The 26,276-nt window shown below is 49.7% G+C and overlaps 2 protein-coding genes across 4 annotated transcripts; one reads left to right on the plus strand and one right to left on the minus strand.

Moving 5' to 3' along the window:
- The first annotated feature begins 603 nt into the window (after positions 1-603).
- LOC308137221 (uncharacterized protein) lies at positions 604-16,592 on the plus strand. 3 transcript variants are annotated; one of them, XM_080505825.1, is made up of 30 exons: positions 604-683; positions 1,144-1,401; positions 1,491-1,601; positions 1,927-2,784; positions 3,039-3,140; positions 3,228-3,395; positions 3,482-3,598; positions 3,703-3,978; positions 5,329-5,496; positions 5,583-5,699; positions 5,804-6,079; positions 6,970-7,137; positions 7,224-7,340; positions 7,445-7,720; positions 8,672-8,839; positions 8,926-9,042; positions 9,147-9,422; positions 10,332-10,499; positions 10,586-10,702; positions 10,807-11,082; positions 11,797-11,964; positions 12,051-12,167; positions 12,272-12,547; positions 13,258-13,425; positions 13,509-13,625; positions 13,730-13,915; positions 14,143-14,247; positions 14,525-14,692; positions 14,782-14,898; positions 15,703-16,592. In XM_080505825.1, the coding sequence occupies exons 1-30, from the start codon at positions 635-637 to the stop codon at positions 15,936-15,938; spliced, it is 5,841 nt and encodes a 1,946-aa protein (XP_080361951.1). In that variant the 5' UTR covers positions 604-634; the 3' UTR covers positions 15,939-16,592. The 3 variants fall into 3 exon arrangements, with proteins under 3 accessions (XP_080361951.1, XP_080361952.1, XP_080361953.1); XM_080505826.1 differs by lacking the exons at positions 11,797-11,964; positions 12,051-12,167; positions 12,272-12,547; XM_080505827.1 differs by lacking the exons at positions 10,807-11,082; positions 11,797-11,964; positions 12,051-12,167.
- A 1,522-nt stretch (positions 16,593-18,114) lies between these two features.
- Positions 18,115-22,518, minus strand: wdr18 (WD repeat domain 18). The gene is made up of 10 exons (XM_080506897.1): positions 22,299-22,518; positions 21,628-21,738; positions 20,458-20,591; positions 20,136-20,277; positions 19,786-19,929; positions 19,620-19,684; positions 19,413-19,537; positions 19,136-19,293; positions 18,973-19,041; positions 18,115-18,880 (listed from the first exon to the last, which is right to left on the minus strand). Exons 1-10 carry the CDS (start codon positions 22,506-22,508, stop codon positions 18,752-18,754), a joined length of 1,287 nt encoding a protein of 428 aa, XP_080363023.1. The 5' UTR covers positions 22,509-22,518; the 3' UTR covers positions 18,115-18,751.
- Between the last annotated feature and the right edge of the window lie 3,758 nt (positions 22,519-26,276).

A 26,276-nucleotide genomic window follows, 5' to 3' on the forward strand; every position in this document is an offset into this window, starting at 1 on the left:
AATTTTTAAAAATTGTGCTTGTAAAACATTTGGGTTTTGAATCCCGAGCGGTTCAGTGAAACCACCGAGCGTGAGCAGAAGGACGGGACGGAAAAAAAAAATAAGAATTGCGTTGAATCCAAATGAAGAAGAAGCAGACGAGACGGTCGTCACTCCGTAAAGTAGAAGAGACCGAGAGAAGAAGAACGGTGGATTGTTTTGTTGAATAAAAACACACACACACACACACACACACACACAATACAATTTTTCCATTTCTGTTTTTTCATGAAACTACATTTCTGTGTACGTTTGTGCGAAGGGACGCGGCGGTACGGCGATGCCGTCGGTGGAGGGTAGGGCGGCTGCAAGCAACAAAGGGGTGGAATGTCGTGCGCATCAACCCATTGTCCGTCGCTCACGACACAATTAAGCGTCAAAGTGGAAGGTGTGGCGGAGCGCCGGGAACCGAACCACTTCCAATTATCCGCCGAGACACAAGACGGGAGTGTCTGAACGGCGGTGATGCCATAATGACAACACGCCCTCGGCCCGCAGTGTCACTGCGTTCGACCACACAGGATATAAAAATGTCTTTGTGCCTCCAGAGTTCATCCTCACAACTCCTGGAAGACGGAACGATCGGAACTCCACCATGAAGCTCGTCCTATCTGTGACTCTCCTCTGGCTCCTTTCCGCCTCAGGTATTTCTTAAGTTTTCGCCGAACTCTTGTTGGTCGCCGACGTTTAGCGTCTCTCGGCGGAGGCTTTTGCTCATCGGAGAGAATTTGTTTCCCAAATTCACAATGTGGATCCTGGAAAAAAAAAAAACCGAAAAAGAGGGAAAAACGGATCCATCAGAGGAGTTTGACTTCAAGCTCTTTTCAAAGGTTAAATATCGCGGCTGAAAGCAGATTTCTCCCAGCATTCCAAGACAAACGTCGCGATTTACCCATTTTCACTGAATTCAACTTCGATTTCTAGACTTTTGCTTTAATGTGAAAAAGAAAAAAAAAACAAACAAACTCGGATCTTTACAAGTCGACGTTTGTGCTCGGCTTTCTGTCGGAAACTTCTTTATCGGCGAAGATTGTTTTGGTTTTTTTTCCCCCATCGGGATCGGCGTCCCTATCAAATCTTTGACCCACTGTGTTTTCTTTACAGCTGCGGCACTCGACTGTATAACCTGCAGCGATCCGTGTGCAGTTGAAACCTCAGAGACGTGCGACGACGGAGTCACCATGTGTGTGACGGCATTTACTCGAAATGTTGTTGGTCCATCACCAGGCGAAGGTGTTATGAAAGGATGTGCGTCAGCCTCGACGTGTCCGGCCAATGGGACGATAACCTTTGACGTGGGTCTTTTCGCTGTGAATGCCAGCTGCTGTGACTCTGATAACTGCAACTCAGCAACCCTGACAGGTCAGTACACGCCGTCCAGCTGGAGCTTTACCCGATCGGAGATCACGTACTCAGTTTTCTATAAATGTCTATAAATGGTTCTTTTTCAGCTCCTTCTCCCTCAGGAGAAAACGGTATTTTTTGTATTTCTTGTGTTGGGGATCGGTGTGAAACAATAGCGCCATGTACTGGAGACAGCACCGACTGCATTCAGGGGACTGGTGAGTTTTGTCACATTGTCTTTTCTTTTAATGAACCAACAAGTCAGTCAGTGAGAATCTCTACCCCCTTCGCGGATCGCTAGCTAATTGGCTGGGCCCCCGCCCACTTTCTGCCCCACCCTAGGGTTAGTAGGGTGTATTGGTGGGTGGCGGTTGGCACAACAAAACTCCCTCTGGAATTTTCTCACTCTGTTTTGTTCTTCAAGCCAGTTTGTCCGCTCTGGGCCGTCGTCACTTTGGGGTGGAGTTGGTGGAACTTATAATTATTATTGTGGAAGACGAGACCAAACCTACCATTCAGGACGTTCTCTTCTTTCTTCCACAGTGATGGACGGCGGCAGTTCAACTCTAACTTTTGGTTGTGCGTCTCAAAGTGCATGTGACATTGCGACAAACCAGGGAACGTTGCCGTTACTGTCTGGAATGTTCACCAGTGGACCAACCTGTTGTACTGGTGATCTGTGTAACGGTGTGCAAACAACCACTACAACCACAATTGCTGCAACAACCACTGCACCAATTACTACAACTGCTGCACCAACCACTGCACCAATTACTACAACTGCTGCACCAACCACTGCACCAATTACTACAACTGCTGCACCAACCACTGCACCAATTACTACAACTGCTGCACCAACCACTGCACCAATTACTACAACTGCAGCACCAACCACTGCACAACCTACTACAACTGCAGCACCAACCAATGCACCAATTACTACAACTGCAGCACCAACCACTGCACAACCTACTACAACTGCAGCACCAACCAATGCACCAATTACTACAACTGCAGCACCAACCACTGCACCACCTACTACAACTGCTGCACCAACCACTGCACCAATTACTACAACTGCAGCACTAACCACTGCACAACCTACTACAACTGCTGCACCAACCAATGCACCAATTACTACAACTGCAGCACCAACCACTGCACCACCTGCTACAACTGCAGCAGCACTAACCACTGCACCAATTACTACAACTGCTGCACCACCCACTGGAAGTGCTGCACCAACCACTGCAAGTGCTGCACCACCCACTGCAAGCGTGTCAAGGACCACAGACCAATCACCGACACCTGGGGGGAGCACAGATGATGACATCGTAACATTAAGCACCCCACAAAACCCAACAATAACTTCACCTGCTGGACCCGTTGTAGTTCCTCCAGGTAAGATGAATATCCAATAAATACTGTTAAAGTACTGAACTGTGATGGACCTGGGGTGTGTTGAGTGCACCCTGCCTCCCACCAGAGTCACTCAACACTTTGTCTTGTCCTGACATGACAAGGTCGTGTCACTACAATGTAACGTTCACTTGCTCCCGTAATACAGACAAAATGAGTAAACTATTTTAAATCTCAATACAAAGTGTTTGGAAATTGAAATGTGGGTCTGATTGTCTGTCTTTGTCTTCTTCCAGTTGCTTCTCTTGAGTGTATGACCTGCGCAGATACAGCATGTTCCAGTCAAGTCTTGATGGCATGTTCCACTGAAACAATGTGTGTGTCAGCAGCCAACCTGGGTGAGCCTTGTACCTCCGCCAACATGTTCCATGTCGTCATTTGATCTCCAAACAAAGCCATCAGTCAACATGTGTTTCTCTCTACAGTCTCGTCACCTGAAAGTCAGACCCAGCAGGTCTTCATGGGCTGTGCACCATCCTCCCTGTGTCCATCCACAGGCCTCCAGACCTTCTCAAACACTTTGGGTCAATCAAGTACGGTGATATCTGCTAATTGCTGCGACACAGCAAACTGCAACTCGGCCACTCTACCTGGTAAGAAGACAGAGAAAGGTCACATGGTGAGTCCAGAAGAAGGTCAGCCGGTGTCCTTGTTCATGAACTCTGTTGTTCTGTTTCAGCACCGACTCTCCCAGCGCTGAACGGTCGTCAATGTATCTTCTGTCTGCCTGGTGAAACTGACTGCAGTGTTGTGGTAAACTGTCGAGGAGACGAGGACACATGCTTGCAGGCAAATGGTGAGAGGCTGATCAAACCCTGACCTACAAACAAGTCTGGAGAAAGTAAACTTGCAGAACACTTCCTCTTCAGAAATGTAAAGACTTTGTCCTCCATCTTGCAGCAACGACAAACTCTGATACGTCTCCTGTCTTCGGCTGCTCAACTGAAAATGTGTGTACCGGTATAAGCAATGGAACACTGCCACTGCTGTCTCTGGGCGGGACCGTTGACAGTCCACCGACATGCTGTGACCAGAATACCTGCAACAATAGCACCGTCTCGTTGGTCACTGCAGCTCCACTCCTTTGTTCGAGTTGCGTCGATGCCAACTGCGCAACTCAGGAATTGACGCAATGTTCTCCCTCGGAGACGATGTGTATCACCGGAACCTCATTAGGTATTTCCACTTGCTAATATAATTACATTCTCAGTTTGGTTTTGATGTCAATTGGTTGTGGCTCAGGTCACCAGGATGGTTCTCTGGGTTGAACGGCTTCAGGTTTCTGCGGGGAGATGATGTTTCTTCAGTCCTGTCACATTGTATGTTCCTGCTGGATTGTTGAGGCCCAGCTCTTCATTCTTCCTCTTAATTACTGAATCCAAACAGTGGACGGCAGATGTTCTACAGCTGTGTTAAGCTCTTGAAATGGGTCATGAACTTCTTTAGGGTGGGTTGGTGGAGGGGGGGGGGGGGGGGGGGGGGGGGTTATCCCTTGCTTTAAAATATTGAATTACATAGAAATCAAAGGGAAAAGGAAAAACGTATATATACTTTTGTATCTGTAACCGGAGTGTGTCTTCTTTTCTTTTAATGAACCAAGAACTCAGTCAGTCTGAATCTCTACCCCCTACCTGAACCAGGGTCTGAATCCCTACCTGAACCAATCTGAATCCCTACCTGAACCAGGGTCTGAATCCCTACCGGAACCAATCTGAATCCCTACCTGAACCAGGGTCTGAATCCCTACCTGAACCAATCTGAATCCCTACCTGAACCAGGGTCTGAATCCCTACTGGAACCAATCTGAATCCCTACCTGAACCAGGGTCTGAATCCCTACCGGAACCAATCTGAATCCCTACCTGAACCAATCTGAATCCCTACCTGAATCAGGGTCTGAATGCCTACCTGAACCAATCCGAATCCCTACCTGAACCAATCTGAATCCCTACCTGAACCACAGTCAGAATCCCTATCCCCGACCTGAACCAGGGTCTGAATCCCTACCGGAACCAATCTGAATCCCTACCTGAACCAGGGTCTGAATCCCTACCGGAACCAATCTGAATCCCTACCTGAACCAGGGTCTGAATCCCTACCGGAACCAATCTGAATCCCTACCTGAACCAGGGTCTGAATCCCTACCGGAACCAATCTGAATCCCTACCTGAACCAATCTGAATCCCTACCTGAACCAGGGTCTGAATGCCTACCTGAACCAATCCGAATCCCTACCTGAACCAATCTGAATCACTACCTGAACCACAGTCAGAATCCCTATCCCCGACCTGAACCAGGGTCTGAATCCCTACCGGAACCAATCTGAATCCCTACCTGAACCAGGGTCTAAATCCCTGCCGGAACCAATCTGAATCCCTACCTGAACCAATCTGTAATCCCTACCTGAGCCACAGTCAGAATCCCTACCCCCTACCTGAACCAGGGTCTGAATTTCTAACAGAATGATTCCATGTCATCATTTGATCTCCAAACAAAGACATCAGTCAACATGTGTTTCTCTCTACAGTCTTGTCACCTGGAAGTGAGACCCAGCAGGTCTTCATGGGCTGTGCACCATCCTCCCTGTGTCCATCCACAGGCCTCCAGACCTTCTCAAACACTTTGGGTCAATCAAGTATTTTGATATCTGCTAATTGCTGCGACACAGCAAACTGCAACTCGGCCACTCTACCTGGTAAGAAGACAGAGAAAGGTCACATGGTGAGTCCAGAAGAAGGTCAACCGGTGTCCTTGTTCATGAACTCTGTTGTTCTGTTTCAGCACCGACTCTCCCAGCGCTGAACGGTCGTCAATGTATCTTCTGTCTGCCTGGTGAAACTGACTGCAGTGTTGTGGTAAACTGTCGAGGAGACGAGGACACATGCTTGCAGGCAAATGGTGAGAGGCTGATCAAACCCTGACCTACAAACAAGTCTGGAGAAAGTAAACTTGCAGAACACTTCCTCTTCAGAAATGTAAAGACTTTGTCCTCCATCTTGCAGTAACGACAAACTCTGGTACATCTTCCATCACCACCTGCACAACGGAAAATGTTTGTACCGGTATAAGCAATGGAACACTGCCACTGCAGTCTCTGGGCGTGACCTTTGACAGTCCACCGACATGCTGTGACCAGAATACCTGCAACAATAGCACCGTCTCATTGGTCACTGCAGCTCCACTCCTTTGTTCGAGTTGCGTCGATGCCAACTGCTCAACTCAGGAATTGACGCAATGTTCTCCCTCGGAGACGATGTGTATCACCGGAACCTCATTAGGTATTTCCACTTGCTAATATAATTACATTCTCAGTTTGGTTTTGATGTCAATTGGTTGTGGCTCAGGTCACCAGGATGGTTCTCTGGGTTGAACGGCTTCAGGTTTCTGCGGGGAGATGATGTTTCTTCAGTCCTGTCACATTGTATGTTCCTGCTGGATTGTTGAGGCCCAGCTCTTCATTCTTCCTCTTAATTACTGAATCCAAACAGTGGACGGCAGATGTTCTACAGCTGTGTTAAGCTCTTGAAATGGGTCATGAACTTCTTTAGGGTGGGTTGGGGGAGGGGGGGGTTTCCCTGGCTTTAGAATACTGAATTACATAGAAATCAAAGGGAAAAGGAAAAATGTAGATATACTTTTGTATCTGTAACCGGAGTGTGTCTTCTTTTCTTTTAATGAACCAAGAACTCAGTCAGTCTGAATCTCTACCCCCTACCTGAACCAGGATCTGAATCCCTACCTGAACCAATCTGAATTCCTACCTGAACCAATCTGAATCCCTACCTGAACCACAGTCAGAATCCCTATCCCCGACCTGAACAAGGGTCTGAATCCCTACCTGAACCAATCTGAATCCCTACCTGAACCAGGGTCTAAATCCCTACCTGAACCAATCTGAATCCCTACCTGAACCAGGGTCTAAATCCCTACCTGAACCAATCTGAATCCCTACCTGAACCAATCTGAATCCCTACCTGAACAAGGGTCTGAATCCCTACCTGAACCAATCTGAATCCCTACCTGAACCAGGGTCTGAATCCCTACCTGAGCCACAGTCAGAATCCCTACCCCCTACCTGAACCAGGGTCTGAATTTCTAACAGAATGATTCCATGTCATCATTTAATCTCCAAACAAAGCCATCAGTCAACATGTGTTTCTCTCTACAGTCTTGTCACCTGGAAGTGAGACCCAGCAGGTCTTCATGGGCTGTGCACCATCCTCCCTGTGTCCATCCACAGGCCTCCAGACCTTCTCAAACACTTTGGGTCAATCAAGTATTTTGATATCTGCTAATTGCTGCGACACAGCAAACTGCAACTCGGCCACTCTACCTGGTAAGAAGACAGAGAAAGGTCACATGGTGAGTCCAGAAGAAGGTCAGCCGGTGTCCTTGTTCATGAACTCTGTTGTTCTGTTTCAGCACCGACTCTCCCAGCGCTGAACGGTCGTCAATGTATCTTCTGTCTGCCTGGTGAAACTGACTGCAGTGTTGTGGTAAACTGTCGAGGAGACGAGGACACATGCTTGCAGGCAAATGGTGAGAGGCTGATCAAACCCTGACCTACAAACAAGTCTGGAGAAAGTAAACTTGCAGAACACTTCCTCTTCAGAAATGTAAAGACTTTGTCCTCCATCTTGCAGTAACGACAAACTCTGGTACATCTTCCATCACCACCTGCACAACGGAAAATGTTTGTACCGGTATAAGCAATGGAACACTGCCACTGCAGTCTCTGGGCGTGACCTTTGACAGTCCACCGACATGCTGTGACCAGAATACCTGCAACAATATCACCGTCTCGTTGGTCACTGCAGCTCCACTCCTTTGTTCGAGTTGCGTCGATGCCAACTGCTCAACTCAGGAATTGACGCAATGTTCTCCCTCGGAGACGATGTGTATCACCGGAACCTCATTAGGTATTTCCACTTGCTAATATAATTACATTCTCAGTTTGGTTTTGATGTCAATTGGTTGTGGCTCAGGTCACCAGGATGGTTCTCTGGGTTGAACGGCTTCAGGTTTCTGCGGGGAGATGATGTTTCTTCAGTCCTGTCACATTGTATGTTCCTGCTGGATTGTTGAGGCCCAGCTCTTCCTTCTTCCTCTTAATTACTGAATCCAAACAGTGGACGGCAGATGTTCTACAGCTGTGTTAAGCTCTTGAAATGGGTCATGAACTTCTTTAGGGTGGGTTGGTGGAGGGGGGGGGGGGGGGGGGGGGGTTATCCCTTGCTTTAAATATTGAATTACATAGAAATCAAAGGGAAAAGGAAAAATATAGATATACTTTTGTATCTGCAACCGGAGTGTGTCTTCTTTTCTTTTAATGAACCAAGAACTCAGTCAGTCTGAATCTCTACCCCCTACCTCAACCAGGGTCTGAATCCCTACCTGAACCAATCTGAATTCCTACCTGAACCAATCTGAATCCCTCCCTGAACCAATCTGAATTCCTACCTGAACCAGGGTCTGAATCCCTACCTAAACCAATCTGAATCCCTCCCTGAACCAATCTGAAGCCCTACTTGAACTACAGTCAGAATCCCTACCTGAACCAGGGTCTGAATGCCTACCTGAACCAGCGTCTGAGTCCCTACCTGAACCAATCTGAATCCCTACCTGAACCAGGGTCTGAATCCCTACCGGAACCAATCTGAATCCCTACCTGAACCAATCTGTAATCCCTACCTGAGCCACAGTCAGAATCCCTACCCCCTACCTGAACCAGGGTCTGAATCCCTACCTGAGCCACAGTCAGAATCCCTACCCCCTACCTGAACCAGGGTCTGAATTTCTAACAGAATGATTCCATGTCATCATTTGATCTCCAAACAAAGCCATCAGTCAACATGTGTTTCTCTCTACAGTCTCGTCACTTGGAAGTCAGACCCAGCAGGTCTTCATGGGCTGTGCACCATCCTCCCTGTGTCCATCCACAGGCCTCCAGACCTTCTCAAACACTTTGGGTCAATCAAGTATTTTGATATCTGCTAATTGCTGCGACACAGAAAACTGCAACTCGGCCACTCTACCTGGTAAGAAGACAGAGAAAGGTCACATGGTGAGTCCAGAAGAAGGTCAGCCGGTGTCCTTGTTCATGAACTCTGTTGTTCTGTTTCAGCACCGACTCTCCCAGCGCTGAACGGTCGTCAATGTATCTTCTGTCTGCCTGGTGAAACTGACTGCAGTGTTGTGGTAAACTGTCGAGGAGACGAGGACACATGCTTGCAGGCAAATGGTGAGAGGCTGATCAAACCCTGACCTACAAACAAGTCTGGAGAAAGTAAACTTGCAGAACACTTCCTCTTCAGAAATGTAAAGACTTTGTCCTCCATCTTGCAGTAACGACAAACTCTGGTACATCTTCCATCACCACCTGCACAACGGAAAATGTTTGTACCGGTATAAGCAATGGAACACTGCCACTGCAGTCTCTGGGCGTGACCTTTGACAGTCCACCGACATGCTGTGACCAGAATACCTGCAACAATATCACCGTCTCGTTGGTCACTGCAGCTCCACTCCTTTGTTCGAGCTGCGTCAATGCCAACTGCTCAACTCAGGAATTGACGCAATGTTCTCCCTCGGAGACGATGTGTATCACCGGAACCTCATTAGGTATTTCCACTTGCTAATATAATTACATTCTCAGTTTGGTTTTGATGTCAATTGGTTGTGGCTCAGGTCACCAGGATGGTTCTCTGGGTTGAACGGCTTCAGGTTTCTGCGGGGAGATGATGTTTCTTCAGTCCTGTCACATTGTATGTTCCTGCTGGATTGTTGAGGCCCAGCTCTTCATTCTTCCTCTTAATTACTGAATCCAAACAGTGGACGGCAGATGTTCTACAGCTGTGTTAAGCTCTTGAAATGGGTCATGAACTTCTTTAGGGTGGGTTGGTGGAGGGGGGGGGGGGGGGGGGGGGGGGTTATCCCTTGCTTTAAATATTGAATTACATAGAAATCAAAGGGAAAAGGAAAAATATAGATATACTTTTGTATCTGCAACCGGAGTGTGTCTTCTTTTCTTTTAATGAACCAAGAACTCAGTCAGTCTGAATCTCTACCCCCTACCTCAACCAGGGTCTGAATCCCTACCTGAACCAATCTGAATTCCTACCTGAACCAGGGTCTGAATCCCTACCTAAACCAATCTGAATCCCTCCCTGAACCAATCTGAAGCCCTACTTGAACTACAGTCAGAATCCCTACCTGAACCAGGGTCTGAATGCCTACCTGAACCAGCGTCTGAGTCCCTACCTGAACCAATCTGAATCCCTACCTGAACCAGGGTCTGAATCCCTACCGGAACCAATCTGAATCCCTACCTGAACCAATCTGTAATCCCTACCTGAGCCACAGTCAGAATCCCTACCCCCTACCTGAACCAGGGTCTGAATCCCTACCTGAGCCACAGTCAGAATCCCTACCCCCTACCTGAACCAGGGTCTGAATTTCTAACAGAATGATTCCATGTCATCATTTGATCTCCAAACAAAGCCATCAGTCAACATGTGTTTCTCTCTACAGTCTTGTCACCTGGAAGTCAGACCCAGCAGGTCTTCATGGGCTGTGCACCATCCTCCCTGTGTCCATCCACAGGCCTCCAGACCTTCTCAAACACTTTGGGTCAATCAAGTATTTTGATATCTGCTAATTGCTGCGACACAGAAAACTGCAACTCGGCCACTCTACCTGGTAAGAAGACAGAGAAAGGTCACATGGTGAGTCCAGAAGAAGGTCAGCCGGTGTCCTTGTTCATGAACTCTGTTGTTCTGTTTCAGCACCGACTCTCCCAGCGCTGAACGGTCGTCAATGTATCTTCTGTCTGCCTGGTGAAACTGACTGCAGTGTTGTGGTAAACTGTCGAGGAGACGAGGACACATGCTTGCAGGCAAATGGTGAGAGGCTGATCAAACCCTGACCTACAAACAAGTCTGGAGAAAGTAAACTTGCAGAACACTTCCTCTTCAGAAATGTAAAGACTTTGTCCTCCATCTTGCAGTAACGACAAACTCTGGTACATCTTCCATCACCACCTGCACAACGGAAAATGTTTGTACCGGTATAAGCAATGGAACACTGCCACTGCAGTCTCTGGGCGTGACCTTTGACAGTCCACCGACATGCTGTGACCAGAATACCTGCAACAATATCACCGTCTCGTTGGTCACTGCAGCTCCACTCCTTTGTTCGAGCTGCGTCAATGCCAACTGCTCAACTCAGGAATTTACGCAATGTTCTCCCTCGGAGACGATGTGTATCACCGGAACCTCATTAGGTATTTCCACTTGCTAATATAATTACATTCTCAGTTTGGTTTTGATGTCAATTGGTTGTGGCTCAGGTCACCAGGATGGTTCTCTGGGTTGAACGGCTTCAGGTTTCTGCGGGGAGATGATGTTTCTTCAGTCCTGTCACATTGTATGTTCCTGCTGGATTGTTGAGGCCCAGCTCTTCCTTCTTCCTCTTAATTACTGAATCCAAACAGTGGACGGCAGATGTTCTACAGCTGTGTTAAGCTCTTGAAATGGGTCATGAACTTCTTTAGGGTGGGTTGGGGGAGGGGGGGATTATCCCTTGCTTTAAATATTGAATTACATAGAAATCAAAGGGAAAAGGAAAAATATAGATATACTTTTGTATCTGCAACCGGAGTGTGTCTTCTTTTCTTTTAATGAACCAAGAACTCAGTCAGTCTGAATCTCTACCCCCTACCTCAACCAGGGTCTGAATCCCTACCTGAACCAATCTGAATTCCTACCTGAACCAATCTGAATCCCTCCCTGAACCAATCTGAATCCCTACTTGAACTACAGTCAGAATCCCTACCTGAACCAGGGTCTGAATGCCTACCTGAACCAGCGTCTGAGTCCCTACCTGAACCAATCTGAATCCCTACCTGAACCAGGGTCTGAATTTCTAACAGAATGATTCCATGTCATCATTTGATCTCCAAACAAAGCCATCAGTCAACATGTGTTTCTCTCTACAGTCTCGTCACCTGGAAGTGAGACCCAGCAGGTCTTCATGGGCTGTGCACCATCCTCCCTGTGTCCATCCACAGGCCTCCAGACCTTCTCAAACACTTTGGGTCAATCAAGTACGGTGATATCTGCTATTTGCTGCGACACAGCAAACTGCAACTCGGCCACTCTACCTGGTAAGAAGACAGAGAAAGGTCACATGGTGAGTCCAGAAGAAGGTCAGCCGGTGTCCTTGTTCATGAACTCTGTTGTTCTGTTTCAGCACCGACTCTCCCAGCGCTGAACGGTCGTCAATGTATCTTCTGTCTGCCTGGTGAAACTGACTGCAGTGTTGTGGTAAACTGTCGAGGAGACCAGGACACATGCTTGCAGGCAAATGGTGAGAGGCTGATCAAACCCTGACCTACAAACAAGTCTGGAGAAAGTAAACTTGCAGAACACTTCCTCTTCAGAAATGTAAAGACTTTGTCCTCCATCTTGCAGCAACGACAAACTCTGATACGTCTCCTCTCTTCGCCTGCACAACGGAAAATGTTTGTACCGGTATAAGCAATGGAACACTGCCACTGCTGTCTCCGGGCGGGACCGTTGACAGTCCACCGACATGCTGTGGCCAGAATACCTGCAACAATAGCACCGTCTCATTGGTCACTGCAGCTCCACTCCTTTGTTCGAGTTGCGTCGATGCCAACTGCGCAACTCAGGAATTGACGCAATGTTCTCCCTCGGAGACGATGTGTATCGCCGGAACCTCATTAGGTATTTCCACTTGCTAATATAATTACATTCTCAGTTTGGTTTTAATGTCAATTCTTTATCCACAATTAATTATCAGTTATCCCTGGCTGTAGAATACTGAATTACATAGAAATCAAAGGGAAAAGGAAAAACGTAGATATACTTTTGTATCTGTAACCGGAGTGTGTCTTCTTTTCTTTTAATGAACCAAGAACTCAGTCAGTCTGAATCTCTACCCCCTACCTGAACAAGGGTCTGAATCCCTACCTGAGCCACAGTCAGAATCCCTATCCACTACCTGAACCAGGGTCAGAATCTCTACCTGAGCCACAGTCTGAATCCCTACCCCCTACCTGAACGAGGGTCTGAATCCCTACCTGAACCAGGGTCAGAATCTCTACCCCCTACGTTCCACACAATGCTTCCTCCTCAGAGTCTGGTTCTGCAGGTTTCTTCCTGTTGAAGAGGTTTTCCTTTCCAGCGTTTCCTCCTAGAATTATTTACAGAAGACTGTTGTATTTGTGGGCCTATAAAAAACATTGAATTCAGTTCAATGATGTGTGAATAATTAAAGTCACTGTGAGGACAAAGACGTGTTCTTGCTATTTGTGTCTGTCTCTTTAAGAGGCGAGGCACAAATCTTAATATATTTCACATCTCCACCAACATGTTCCATGTCATCATTTGATCTCCAAACAAAGCCATCAGTCAACATGTGTTTCTCTCTGCAGTCTCGTCACCTGGAAGTCAGACCCAGCAGGTCTTCATGGGCTGTGCACCATCCTCCCTGTGTCCATCCACAGGCCTCCAGACCTTCTCAAACACTTTGGGTCAATCAAGTACGGTGATATCTGCTAATTGCTGCAACACAGAAAACTGCAACTCGGCCACTCTACCTGGTAAGAAGACAGAGAAAGGTCACATGGTGAGTCCAGAAGGTCAGCCGGTGTCCTTGTTCATGAACTCTGTTGTTCTGTTTCAGCACCGACTCTCCCAGCACTGAACGGTCGTCAATGTATCTTCTGTCTGCCTGGTGAAACTGACTGCAGTGTTGTGGTAAACTGTCGAGGAGACGAGGACAGATGCTTGCAGGCAAATGGTGAGAGGCTGATCAAACCCTGACCTACAAACAAGTCTGGAGAAAATAAACTTGCAGAACACTTCCTCTTCAGAAATGTAAAGACTTTGTCCTCCATCTTGCAGCAACGACAAACTCTGATACGTCTCCTGTCTTCGGCTGCTCAACTGAAAATGTTTGTACCGGCTCAAGCGATGGAACACTGCCACTGCTGTCTGAGGCCGGGACCTTTGACAGTCCACCGACATGCTGTGACCAGAATAGCTGCAATGATGGCACCGTCTCGTTGGTCACTGCAGCTGCACCTTCAGGTGACTGACCTGTGACTTTTGACAAAAAGTCTTCTCCTCTGAAGAGCAGGAAAGACAATACTTAGAAACAAAGTAAAGGCACAATGAACCTAATAGAACTTGAAGCAAAGTTGATGCGTTTGGGTCGGTGTTTGATCTCACTGTTTGACATTCATTGCCTTTCAACAACCTCGGTTCTTTCTCAGTTTCTTGTGATTGAGCCTCTATGTTCCTCTCTCCTTGAACAGGAAGTGGACTTCTTTGTACGAGCTGCGTCGATGCCAACTGCTCGTCTGTGGAATTGAGGCAATGTTCTCCTTCGGAGACGATGTGTATCACCGCATCCATATTAGGTATTTCCACTTGCCAATGCAATGACATTGTCAGTTTGGTTTTGATGTCAATTCTTTATCCACAATTTGTTATCGGTTATCCCTGGCTTTAAAATATTGAATGCACATAGAAATCAAAGGGAAAAGGAAAAACGTAGACATACTTTCGTATCAGTGTGTCTTTCAAACCCGAGACCATGTCATTTTTGTTTAAATTCCCCAGTTTAAATGTGTGAGTGAAAAAAAAGCAAGTGAATGTTTTGTGTTTTGGCTAACCGATGACACTTTGACTCCACAGAAAGTTCACCAAACACCATGAGGCAGCGGGTCTTTATGGGGTGTGTTCGGTCCGCCCTGTGTCCCTCCACCGGTCCGCAGACGTTTTCCACCAACATCGCCGGTTCCAATACGGTGGTGTCCGCACAGTGCTGCAACACGCGGAACTGCAACTCGCAAGCTCTGCCTGGTGAGTCCACACGTTCCGACCTACGCATCCAGGGTCACGAGACGCTCGTACGGGAGAAATCTAACGCGGGCCCGCCTTCTGTTTCACAGTACCAACTCTGCCGGACACGAACGGTCTGCGATGCTTCTTCTGTCGGCCCGGAACGACCCAGTGCTCGGAAGAGATCGAGTGTCGAGGAGCTCAGAACAACTGCTTCCAGGGGAACGGTGAGTCCCGGTCCAGTTCAGGCCCGTTCAAGTGAAAACCGACATTTCGTGTGTCCATTTACACGACAACGGTGCTCGTACTTGTAGTATGTTCATCTTGTCTTTCTAAGTACCGAAGGTTTGGGTTCTTACGACAGGTGAGTCCAGGAAAACGATTTGACCCTGCTGACGTGTTTCGGCTGCAGCTCCAGTCTTCCTCAGAGCGTCAGCTCATGCGTCGGTCTTTATCAGGTGACCGACCGGACCGGTCTGTCACAGTCTGTCTGGACGGTCACCTGATGAAGGCCGACGCGTCGCCACACGTCGGCCGAAACACGTCAGCAGGGTCAGGGTCGGGCGTCCCGACTCACCTGGCGCTTAAAGAAAAAGAACTCAAACCTCAGGGTGCTCGTAGTCACGGAGAATGCAACGTTTGCAAAACGACTCCCAAGGTAGGAGCTTCTAGAAAACGCTCAGACTCCATCTACCGGGAAATGGGCAGAAGAGCGCTTTTTAGAAAAAGGGTTGGGGTTAAATCCATGAGACTGACGTGGATTGACGGCACCTTGCACGGCCGCAGCCTCCATTGCTGCGCGAACGTGTTTGTGAATGGACCAACGACATGAAGCGCCTTGCGGCTGTTCGCGCGGTCGATAGGCGCCGTGCAAAGTCAAGTCCCCTTAAAGTTTACCAATCAAAACATGTACAAAACGGAAAAAAACCCACAAAACGCTGCGTTTTCACGTGAGACATTGTGTAAAGTAGCCCGGTCTTGAATTTACTTGAAGAAACTTGTCCAATAAGAGGAACCCTCTTGGTTCACAGTGCTGAGCGGCCCCGGAACCGTTCCCGTGGTCGGGTGCTCGTCTGCGGCGGTGTGCCGAGCCGCCTCCGGCCTGGGGACGCTGCCGTTCCTCAACAGCGTCGGCCCCTTCAGCAGCGGACCCACGTGTTGCAACCAGAGCTTGTGCAACGTCGTCTCGGGCTCCACCTCCAGCGATTTCCATCGGGTCACGATTTTCCATCTACTGTTCGGCCTCCTGGTCTTCGCTATTTATTAGACGTCCCTTTGAGAAACCGGCGAACGGCGGGGTGTCGTCTGCCAACGACACGACAATCTGATTTCTACTAAACGTAATGAAATACAAGATTCACCATGTGAGCAGATGAAGATATTCAACCATAAATTATTACTGTGTCAGATTAAAGATATTGGGGGGAGGGGGGAGGGGGGGAGGGGGGGCGTAGACGTTTAGAACACACAACAAGGCACCGGGTCGTTTTCTGGTGTGACGACATTTTAAAGTTACTGCAGTTAGTATTATTTTCATGAACTGGAGTAGCGAGCATTACGAGGGAAAACATATTTATTCAGTCAAATGGAATGTTGCAGTAAAACCAGGAAGAATGTCTGACAGAAAACTGACACGACTCAGAGACCCGATGTCTGCGGATGTTTGTTTGCTTTTTTTTTGTTTTTTAAATTTCAATTTACTTGTTTGATAATATTTCCACGGCAAAACGATATTTAAAATATTTAAGACTTTGAAATGTGTTGCTGGTTTTTAAATGTTAAATTGGGATGTGTGTTTTGTTTTTGTTTTTTTATTTTAAAGACAGTCCTCACTGGTTAAAGCCTGAAACATTTGTGAAAACAAACTGTCATTTAAAGGTTCTGTATTGTTGACTGGGGAAAATAAACACATGTATTCAAATTCTCTGAGTGTTGATTGGATGGATGGATGGATGGATGGATGGATGGGTGGATGGATGGATGGGTAGTACAAACCAGATGTTTCCAATCCCTTTTATTTCTATAGCACATTTTAACAGCAAAGCATTTCCAAAGTGCTGCACATAAAACCAATAAAACTAAAACAATGCAAATTAGCTCCAACACTAAATATGTATAAAACCATAAAATACAAATAAAAACAGATTAAAAACTACAAACACATTAAAAAAAAACTACAGATAAGAATAAAACAATTTAAAAGAATAAATAGAAATATAAAAACGCTTAACCTCCCCTGGTGGTTATGAGCCTGAGACTCTCGCCCCACCTGGACCCTACCTGGACTCCACCTGGGCCTCACCTGGACTCCACCTGGACCCCACCTGGACCTCACCTGGACCTCACCTGGACCCTACCTGGACTCCACCTGGACCCTACCTGGACCTCACCTGGACCTCACCTGGACCCTACCTGGACTCCACCTGGACCTCACCTGGACCTCACCTGGACTCCACCTGGACTCCACCTGGGCCTCACCTGGACTCCACCTGGACCCCACCTGGACTCCACCTGGACCCTACCTGGGCCTCACCTGGACCTCACCTGGACTCCACCTGGACCCCACCTGGACTCCACCTGGACCCCACCTGGACTCCACCTGGACCTCACCTGGACTCCACCTGGACCTCACCTGGACCCCACCTGGACCTCACCTGGACTCCACCTGGACCTCACCTGGACCTCACCTGGACTCCACCTGGACCTCACCTGGACTCCACCTGGACCCCACCTGGACCCCACCTGGACTCCACCTGGACCCCACCTGGACCTCACCTGGACCTCACCTGGACCCCACCTGGACCTCACCTGGACTCCACCTGGACCTCACCTGGACTCCACCTGGACCCTACCTGGACCCCACCTGGACCCCACCTGGACTCCACCTGGACCTCACCTGGACCCCACCTGGACCCTACCTGGACTCCACCTGGACCTCACCTGGACTCCACCTGGACCTCACCTGGACTCCACCTGGACCTCACCTGGACTCCACCTGGACCTCACCTGGACTCCACCTGGACCCCACCTGGACTCCACACATCATAACAACCAATCAGAACCCTTGTTTGGACTCTTGCTTCCTCGTGAGCAGTTTGAACGCAGCAGAACCCCATTTGACAAGGTCCACGTACCCTAAGCCCTTCGTCCTCACCAGTAAGACGGTAGTACCGCGTACTAGTAGAACGACTGCGTCTTACTAGTGTTGGGTTTCCACTCGTACTACTTTTGGCCTAGCAGTGCACAATCACACCTGACTAGTAAACCACTGTGCCACCCTGGTAACTACCACAAACATCTGGTTTAGGGGAACCGGGTTCCTGGTGTGGACGGGCCCTTAGTGAAGAACCCCCCCCCCCCCCGAGGATCAAACCCTAGCACACAAACCCATCTCAGCTAGTTAAGGTCAAAGTAAACAAAGAAACACTCACAACTTTTCACAGTGCAAAAACAACTTTATTCAAAAAACGCAGAAAAATATTCACGTGTATGTTTTGTTTTTATGAGGGTCTGTCAAGACGTCTCGACGGGGTTCCGTCAAGACGTCTCTAGGGGGTCCTGTCAAGTCTCCTCTACGGGGTCCTGTCAAGTCTCTACCCGGATTCCGTCCAGTCTCTACGGGGTTCCGTCCAGTGTCTACGCAGGATCCGTCCAGTGTCTACGCAGGTTCTGTCAAGGAGTCTCTACGCAGGTTCCGTCCAGTCTCTACGGGGTTCCGTCCAGTCTCTACCCGGGTTCCGTCCAGTCTCTACGCCGGTTCCGTCCAGTCTCTACGCCGGTTCCGTCCAGTCTCTACGGGGGTTCCGTCCAGTCTCTACGCGGGTTCCGTCCAGTCTCTACGCGGGTTCCGTCCAGTCTCTACGCGGGTTCCGTCCAGTCTCTACGCGGGTTCCGTCCAGTCTCCTCTATGGGGTTCCGTCCAGTCTCTACGGGGTTCCGTCCAGTCTCTACGCAGGATCCGTCCAGTCTCTACGGGGTTCCGTCCAGTCTCTACCCGGGTTCCGTCCAGTCTCTACGCCGGTTCCGTCCAGTCTCTACGCCAGTTCCGTCAAGGAGTCTCTTTGGGGTCCCGTCGTCTCCTTACAAGGGTTTGGTGAGCAGCTGACTGGAGAACTCGTACAAGTCTTTGTTGACCTTCTTCAGGGTCTGAACTTCCTCTTCCAGCTCGGCAACTCGGACCTTGGAGTTTTCTCCGTCGCCGAAGACCGACTGGAACCAAGAACACGGTGAAATGAGCGCGTGGCCTCAGGCCCCGCCCCCCAGCCTCACCCCGAAGCCCTACCCCCACCCCCACCCCTCACCTTGTCCGTCACGGCGTCCATCAACGAGTTGAGTCTTTCGGCTTTCTGCAGGTACGATTCCTCTTCGTCCTGACAACGGGACGCACACCGTCACCCACGACACGCAGGTCGCCGTCCGTGTGTGTGTGTGTGTGTGTGTGTGTGTGTGTGTGTGTGTCCTCACCTGTGTGTGCAGCCCCGGGCGGACACACACTTCGCCCGTGTCATCGCCGTCCGACACCAGCAGGTGTCGACTGAAGCGCGGCAGAGCAACCGACGGACGACTGTCCGGAACGAACATGTTGGCCGGAGCCGCCACGATGACGGCGTTCGTCACAGGGCCTGAAGACGGACAGAGGGGGGGGGGGGGGGGGGGGGCTTAGCGTTTAAGGACCGGCAGGGGGCGGGGCTTAGTTTCGTGGGAGCGACGGGACGGGTGGGGGAGGGGGGGGGGGGCTGACCTTTGTGGGACACACAGCGGACGCTCTGCTTGCTCTGGACGTCCCAGAGGCGAACCGTCTCGTCATGCGACCCCGAGAGGAGCAGCGAGCCGTCCATGGACACGGAGAGACACGTCACCAGGTTCCTGAGGCCAGAGGTCAGAGGTCAGAGGTCGCTCTGCTGCAGGTCGGGGCGAGGGGGGGGGGGGGGGGGTGTCGGGGTCTCACCGGTGTCCTTTGAAGACCTGGTTCCCCTCGCCGCCGGACTGGAACGACCGGTCCCGACTCAGGTTCTTCGTTCCAAAATTTAAAAAAAAAAAAAAAAAAACGTGGGTGAACGACGGCGAGCCGACACTCTCGAACTGTAATCAGATTACTGCGGCGCTCAACTCACCTGGCTGCACAGAGACACCTGGAAGATGTTGCCGTCACTTCCCCCACAGAACAGGAAGTACTCGCAGGGGTCAAAGGTCACCGCCATGATTTCCACGTCAAAGAGGACAGACAGCAGCAGCTCACCTGAGGACAGCTCCCACACCTGCAGGGGGGCAGGGGGCGGGGCCAGGGCCAGGGGGCGGGGCCAGGGGCACACAGGGTGTTTATACAGCGTGTGTACAGTGTGTGTAGTGAGTGTGTGTGTACAGTGTGTAGTGTGTGTGTGTACAGTGTGTAGTGTGTGTGTGTACAGTGTGTAGTGTGTACAGTGTGTAGTGTGTGTGTGTACAGTGTGTAGTGTGTGTGTACCTTGACAGTCTGGTCCAGAGACGCGGTGGCGATCCGTCCCTGAGCTCCCATCATGCCGCAGTGCAGGTCTGTGATTGGCAGGGAGTGACGAGACAGGATGTGGCGAGGGTCGGGGGCGGGGCTTAAATCCAGCTGGACCACACTGGAACACACACACCTGGGTTTTTACATGGGCCGACCACCCACCCACCCACACACCCACACACACACACACACACACACACACACACACACACACACACACACACACACACACACACACACACACACACACACACACACACACACACACACACACACACACACACACACACACACACACCTGGACAGACTCCACACCAGAGCCAGATTGTCTTTGGCTCCAGACACAAAGTGACTTCCGTCGTCGGTGAACTGCAGACATGTGACGTCCTGATAGTGGCGACTGAGGACGGACAGAAGTTTCCCCGAACACACCTGGACGGGGGAGACGCACACCTGTCAGCACGGCGGGACGGCGGGCGGAGGACACAGAGGACAGCGGGTGGAGGACGGCACGTGGAGGACAGCGGGTGGAGGACGGCAAGTGGAGGACAGCAAGTGGAGGACAGCGGGTGGAGGACACAGAGGACGGTGGGTGGAGGACAGCAGGTGGAGGACACAGAGGACAGAATGTGGAGGACAGCGGGTGGAGGACACAGAGGACAGCGGGTGGAGGATGGCGGGTGGAGGACACAGAGGACAGCGGGTGGAGGACGGCACGTGGAGGACAGCGGGTGGAGTACGGAAAGTGGAGGACAGCAAGTGGAGGACAGCGGGTGGAGGACACAGAGGACGGTGGGTGGAGGACGGCGGGTGGAGGACAGCAGGTGGAGGACACAGAGGACAGAATGTGGAGGACAGCGGGTGGAGGACACAGAGGACAGCGGGTGGAGGATGGCGGGTGGAGGACACAGAGGACAGCGGGTGGAGGACGGCACGTGGAGGACAGCGGGTGGAGGACGGCAAGTGGAGGACAGCAAGTGGAGGACAGCGGGTGGAGGACACAGAGGACGGTGGCTGGAGGACAGCAGGTGGAGGACACAGAGGACAGCGGGTGGAGGACAGCAGGTGGAGGACACAGAGGACAGAATGTGGAGGACAGCGGGTGGAGGACACAGAGGACAGCGGGTGGAGGATGGCGGGTGGAGGACACAGAGGACAGCGGGTGGAGGACGGCACGTGGAGGACAGCGGGTGGAGGACACAGAGGACGGTGGGTGGAGGACGGCGGGTGGAGGACAGCAGGTGGAGGACACAGAGGACAGCGGGTGGAGGATGGCGGGTGGAGGACACAGAGGACAGCGGGTGGAGGACAGCAGGTGTAGGACGGCGGGTGGAGGACAGCAGGTGGAGGACGGTGGGTGGAGGACAGCAGGTGGAGGACACAGAGGACGGCAGGTGGAGGACGGCGGGTGGAGGACACAGAGGACGGTGGGTGGAGGATGGCGGGTGGAGGACAGCGGGACACTAACCTCCCACAGGTAGACGGCCTCCGAGACGCCGGCCGCCAGGAAGAGACCGTCAGGTGAAGCTGTGAGACAAGTGACCACACCTGGACACACTATCTTCTGCTGGAGCTGGTCCTGAGGACACAAGGAGGTAGGAAAGGAGTTAGGAGGCTTCATGAAGGAGGTAGGAAAAGTATTAGGAAGCTTCCTGAAGGGGTTAAGGAAAGGTGCTCGGAGGCTTCCTAGAGGAGTTAGGAAATGTGTTAGGAGGCTTCCTAGAGGAGTTAGGAGGCTTCCTGAAGGAGTTAGGAAAAGTATTCGGAGGCTTCCTGAAGGAGTTAAGGAAAGGTGCTCGGAGGCTTCCTAGAGGAGTTAGGAGGCTTCCTGAAGGAGTTAGGAAAGGTGTTAGGAGGCTTCATGAAGGAGCTAGGAGGCTTCCTGGAGGAGATAGGAAAGGTGCTAGGAGGCTTCCTAGAGGAGTTAAGGAAAGGTGTTAGGAGGCTTCCTGAAGGAGTTAGGAAAGGCGATCACGAAAACCGTTCCTCACGAGCGCCGCGGGACACATGTGCGCAAGTGTAAGTGTGTGTGTGTGTGTGTGTGTGTGTGTGTGTGTGTGTGTGTGTGTGTGTGTGTGTGTGTGTGTGTGTGTGTGTGTGTGTGTGTGTGTGTGTGTGTGTGCGTGTGTGTGTGCGTACCTTCCTCTGCACCTCCCACACGTTGATGAAGTTCTTCCCCGGGGGGGCGGACAGCAGGAAGTCCCCCCGCAGCAGGCAGAGCGTCCGGGCCGCGCTGCTCCCTCCCCGGTAGGACAGCAGGCTGGAGCCGGTGTCCAGGTCGAACACCGAGCAGTTCCACAGCGGCGAGGCCGAATCGGTGCTGAGCATCACCTCCACCGGGGCCGCCATCTTCCTCTGCTGCTGCTAATGCTTCTTCTTCTTCTTCTTCCACTTATTGGCGGGTTGCGAACATCTGAGTTCATACCGCCACCTACTGTACACGAGGTGTAGCGTCACGAGCCACATTCATAGTCTGCCTTAATACTGACTGGTTAATACTGACTGGTTAATGCTGACTGGTTAATGCTGACTGGTTAATACTGACTGGTTAATGCCGACTAGTTAACACTGACTGGTTAATACTGACTGGTTAATACTGACTGGTTCATGCTGACTGGTTAACACTGACTGGTTAATGCTGGCTGGTTCATACTGACTGGTTAATACTGACTGGTTAATACTGACTGGTTAATACTGACTGGTTAATGCTGACTGGTTAATGCTGACTGGTTAATACTGACTGGTTAATACTGACTGGTTAATGCTGACTGGTTAATACTGACTGGTTAATGCTGACTGGTTAATGCTGACTGGTTAATACTGACTGGTTAATGCTGACTGGTTAATACTGACTGGTTAATACTGACTGGTTAATGCTGACTGGTTAATGCTGACTGGTTAATACTGACTGGTTAATACTGACTAGTTAATGCTGACTGGTTAATACTGACTATTTAATGCTGACTGGTTAATACTGACTGGTTAATACTGACTGGTTAATGCTGACTGGTTAATGCCGACTGGTTAATACTGACTGGTTAATGCTGACTAGTTAATGCTGACTGGTTAATACTGACTGGTTAATGCTGACTGGTTAATGCCGACTGGTTAATGCTGACTAGTTAATACTGACTGGTTAATACTGACTGGTTAATACTGACTGGTTAATGCCGACTAGTTAATGCTGACTAGTTAATACTGACTGGTTAATACTGACTGGTTAATACTGACTAGTTAATACTGACTGGTTAATGCTGACTGGTTAATACTGACTGGTTAACACTGACTGGTTAATGCTGACTGGTTAACACTGACTGGTTAACACTGACTGGTTAATGCTGACTGGTTAATGCTGACTGGTTAATACTGACTGGTTAATACTGACTGGTTAACGCTGACTGGTTAATGCTGACTGGTTAACACTGACTGGTTAACGCTGACTGGTTAATGCTGACTGGTTAATGCTGACTGGTTAATACTGACTGGTTAATGCTGACTAGTTAATGCTGACTGGTTAATGCTGACTGGTTAATACTGACTGGTTAATGCTGACTGGTTAATACTGACTGGTTAATACTGACTGGTTAATACTGACTGGTTAATGCTGACTGGTTAATACTGACTGGTTAATGCTGACTAGTTAATGCTGACTGGTTAATACTGACTGGTTAATACTGACTATTTAATGCTGACTGGTTAATACTGACTGGTTCATGCTGACTGGTTAATACTGACTGGTTAATGCTGACTAGTTAATGCTGACTGGTTAATACTGACTGGTTAATACTGACTATATAATGCTGACTGGTTAATACTGACTGGTTCATGCTGACTGGTTAATGCTGACTGGTTAATGCTGACTGGTTAATGCTGACTGGTTAACGCTGACTGGTTAATGCTGACTGGTTAATGCTGACTGGTTCATGCTGACTGGTTAATACTGACTAGTTAATGCTGACTGGTTAATACTGACTGGTTAATGCTGACTGGTTAATGCTGACTAGTTAATACTGACTGGTTAATACTGACTGGTTAACGCTGACTGGTTAATGCTGACTGGTTAACACTGACTGGTTAATGCTGACTGGTTAATGCTGACTAGTTAATGCTGACTGGTTAATACTGACTGGTTAATGCTGACTGGTTAATGCTGACTAGTTAATACTGACTGGTTAACACTGACTGGTTAACGCTGACTGGTTAATACTGACTGGTTAATACTGACTGGTTCATGCTGACTGGTTAATGCTGTCTGTTGTGTTATTGTTGTGTTATTGTCGTGTTGTTGTTCTGTTGTGTTATTGTTGTGTTATTGTTCAGTTGTTGTTCTGTTGTGTCATTGTTCTGTTGTGTTATTGTTCTGTTGTTGTTCTGTTCTGTTGTGTTTCTGTTGTGTTACTGTTGTATTATTGTTCTCTTGTGTTATTGTTCTGTTGTGTTATTGTTCTGTTGTGTTGTTGTTCTGTTATTGTTCTATTGTTGTTCTATTGTGTTATTGTTCTGTTATTGTTGTTATTGTTCTGTTGTGTTATTGTTCTGTTCTGTTTCTGTTGTGTAATTGTTCTGTTCTGTTATTGTTGTGTTGTGTTATTGTTCTGTTGTGCTATTGTTGTGTTGTTGTTCTGTTATTGTTGTTATTGTTCTGTTGTGTTATTGTTGTTATTGTTCTGTTGTGTTATTGTGCTATTGTTGTTCTGTTATTGTTCTGTTGTGTTGTGCTGATTTAAAGTCTACTCAGCTTAATTAGTCCTCTGATCTGTTAATCCTCCTTCCCCTGTCTGATCCACCAATCACAGCTCTGGCCCCGCCCCTCTGCCTCAGGGGCTCTGTCTCCACGGCAACAGCAGAGTGACGCCTGCCAGACCAACGCTAACCCCCGAACCTGTATGAGGAAACCCGTGAGAGGAGACCACCGGCTGCTGACCCCCGACACACACACTCTGTGAGTAACACACACACACACACACACACACACACACACACACACACACACACACAGAGTGGACTGATGTTCTGCTGTGCCTGCAGGTCGGGGGTCTGGCTGTGTGAACAGGTGCGTGGGGGGGGTGGGGCCTCTGGGGGCGGGGTCTCAGGGGGCGGGGCCTCGGGGGGGCCTCTGAGGCGCTGCCTGCGGTTTGAAGACGAGACGGAAGTGGAGGCGGAGTCTCGTCGCCGGGAGCGACGGCGGAGGCCGGCGGGGAGCCGGGCGGCCGGGGTCCTGGCCCCCAAACCGGACCCTCGCCTGTACGTGGGTGGAAACCTCCAGCCACGCCCGCCCCCACAGGTGGCGGCGGAAAGGGGGCGGGGCCTCGCCAGGCACCGCCTCAGACTGCGGACCGAGCCCATCAGAGAGACCTACATCGGCTGCGTCGCACCTGGGGGCGGGGCTAAAGGTGGGGGGCTCGATTCCCCGTGGGACCCCGAAGCCACGCCCACCGAAGACCTGCCAATCAATCCCTACAGCCCGCCCCCTCGGCCCCCAGCCACCTTCTGTCCCCCCAACAACTGTGTGACATCACTGGTGACATCACAGGGAGGCGGGGCCAACCGGGCAGCAGCAGGTGAGAGTTTTTTTTCTTTAAAAATTTTTTTTATAAAAAAACAAACAAAAAAACCCCACCATAAATAACTATAAAAAAAACAAAACAAAACAAAAAATTAAATAAAAATAAAGGTGGGGTACTGAAAAACACAAAACAACAAAAAAAAACAAACGGACCAATCACCACGCAGTCGTCGATCAACAACTTCACATTCAAGTTCTGATTGTTCTACAGAGCGCCAAGCCCCGCCCACAACCGGAAGTGACCCGGTGACGGAGCCAATCAGAAGCGACGAAGCTCCGCTTCCCAAACCGTGAGTCCACTTTGTCCTCCGGCTCTACGGAAGCCAGTGTGGCTCAAAACTCTATTTGAAACGTTTTAACAGAACTACTTTGTCATTTTCACATTAAACTGCATTTTTTTTTACTCATAAATACAAATTAATTAAGACACTGCAGCAAATAGTGACTGAAATTCAGTTTGAAAAGTCAAATTTGAAAATTTAAAAAGCATCAACAGAAATACTGGTCCTGGTCCCGGTCCCGGTCCTGGTCCTGGTCCTGGTCCTGGTCCC

This window comes from Blennius ocellaris, assembly GCF_963422515.1.
Source record: "Blennius ocellaris genome assembly, chromosome: 12".
Classification (NCBI taxonomy): Eukaryota; Metazoa; Chordata; class Actinopteri; order Blenniiformes; family Blenniidae; genus Blennius; species Blennius ocellaris.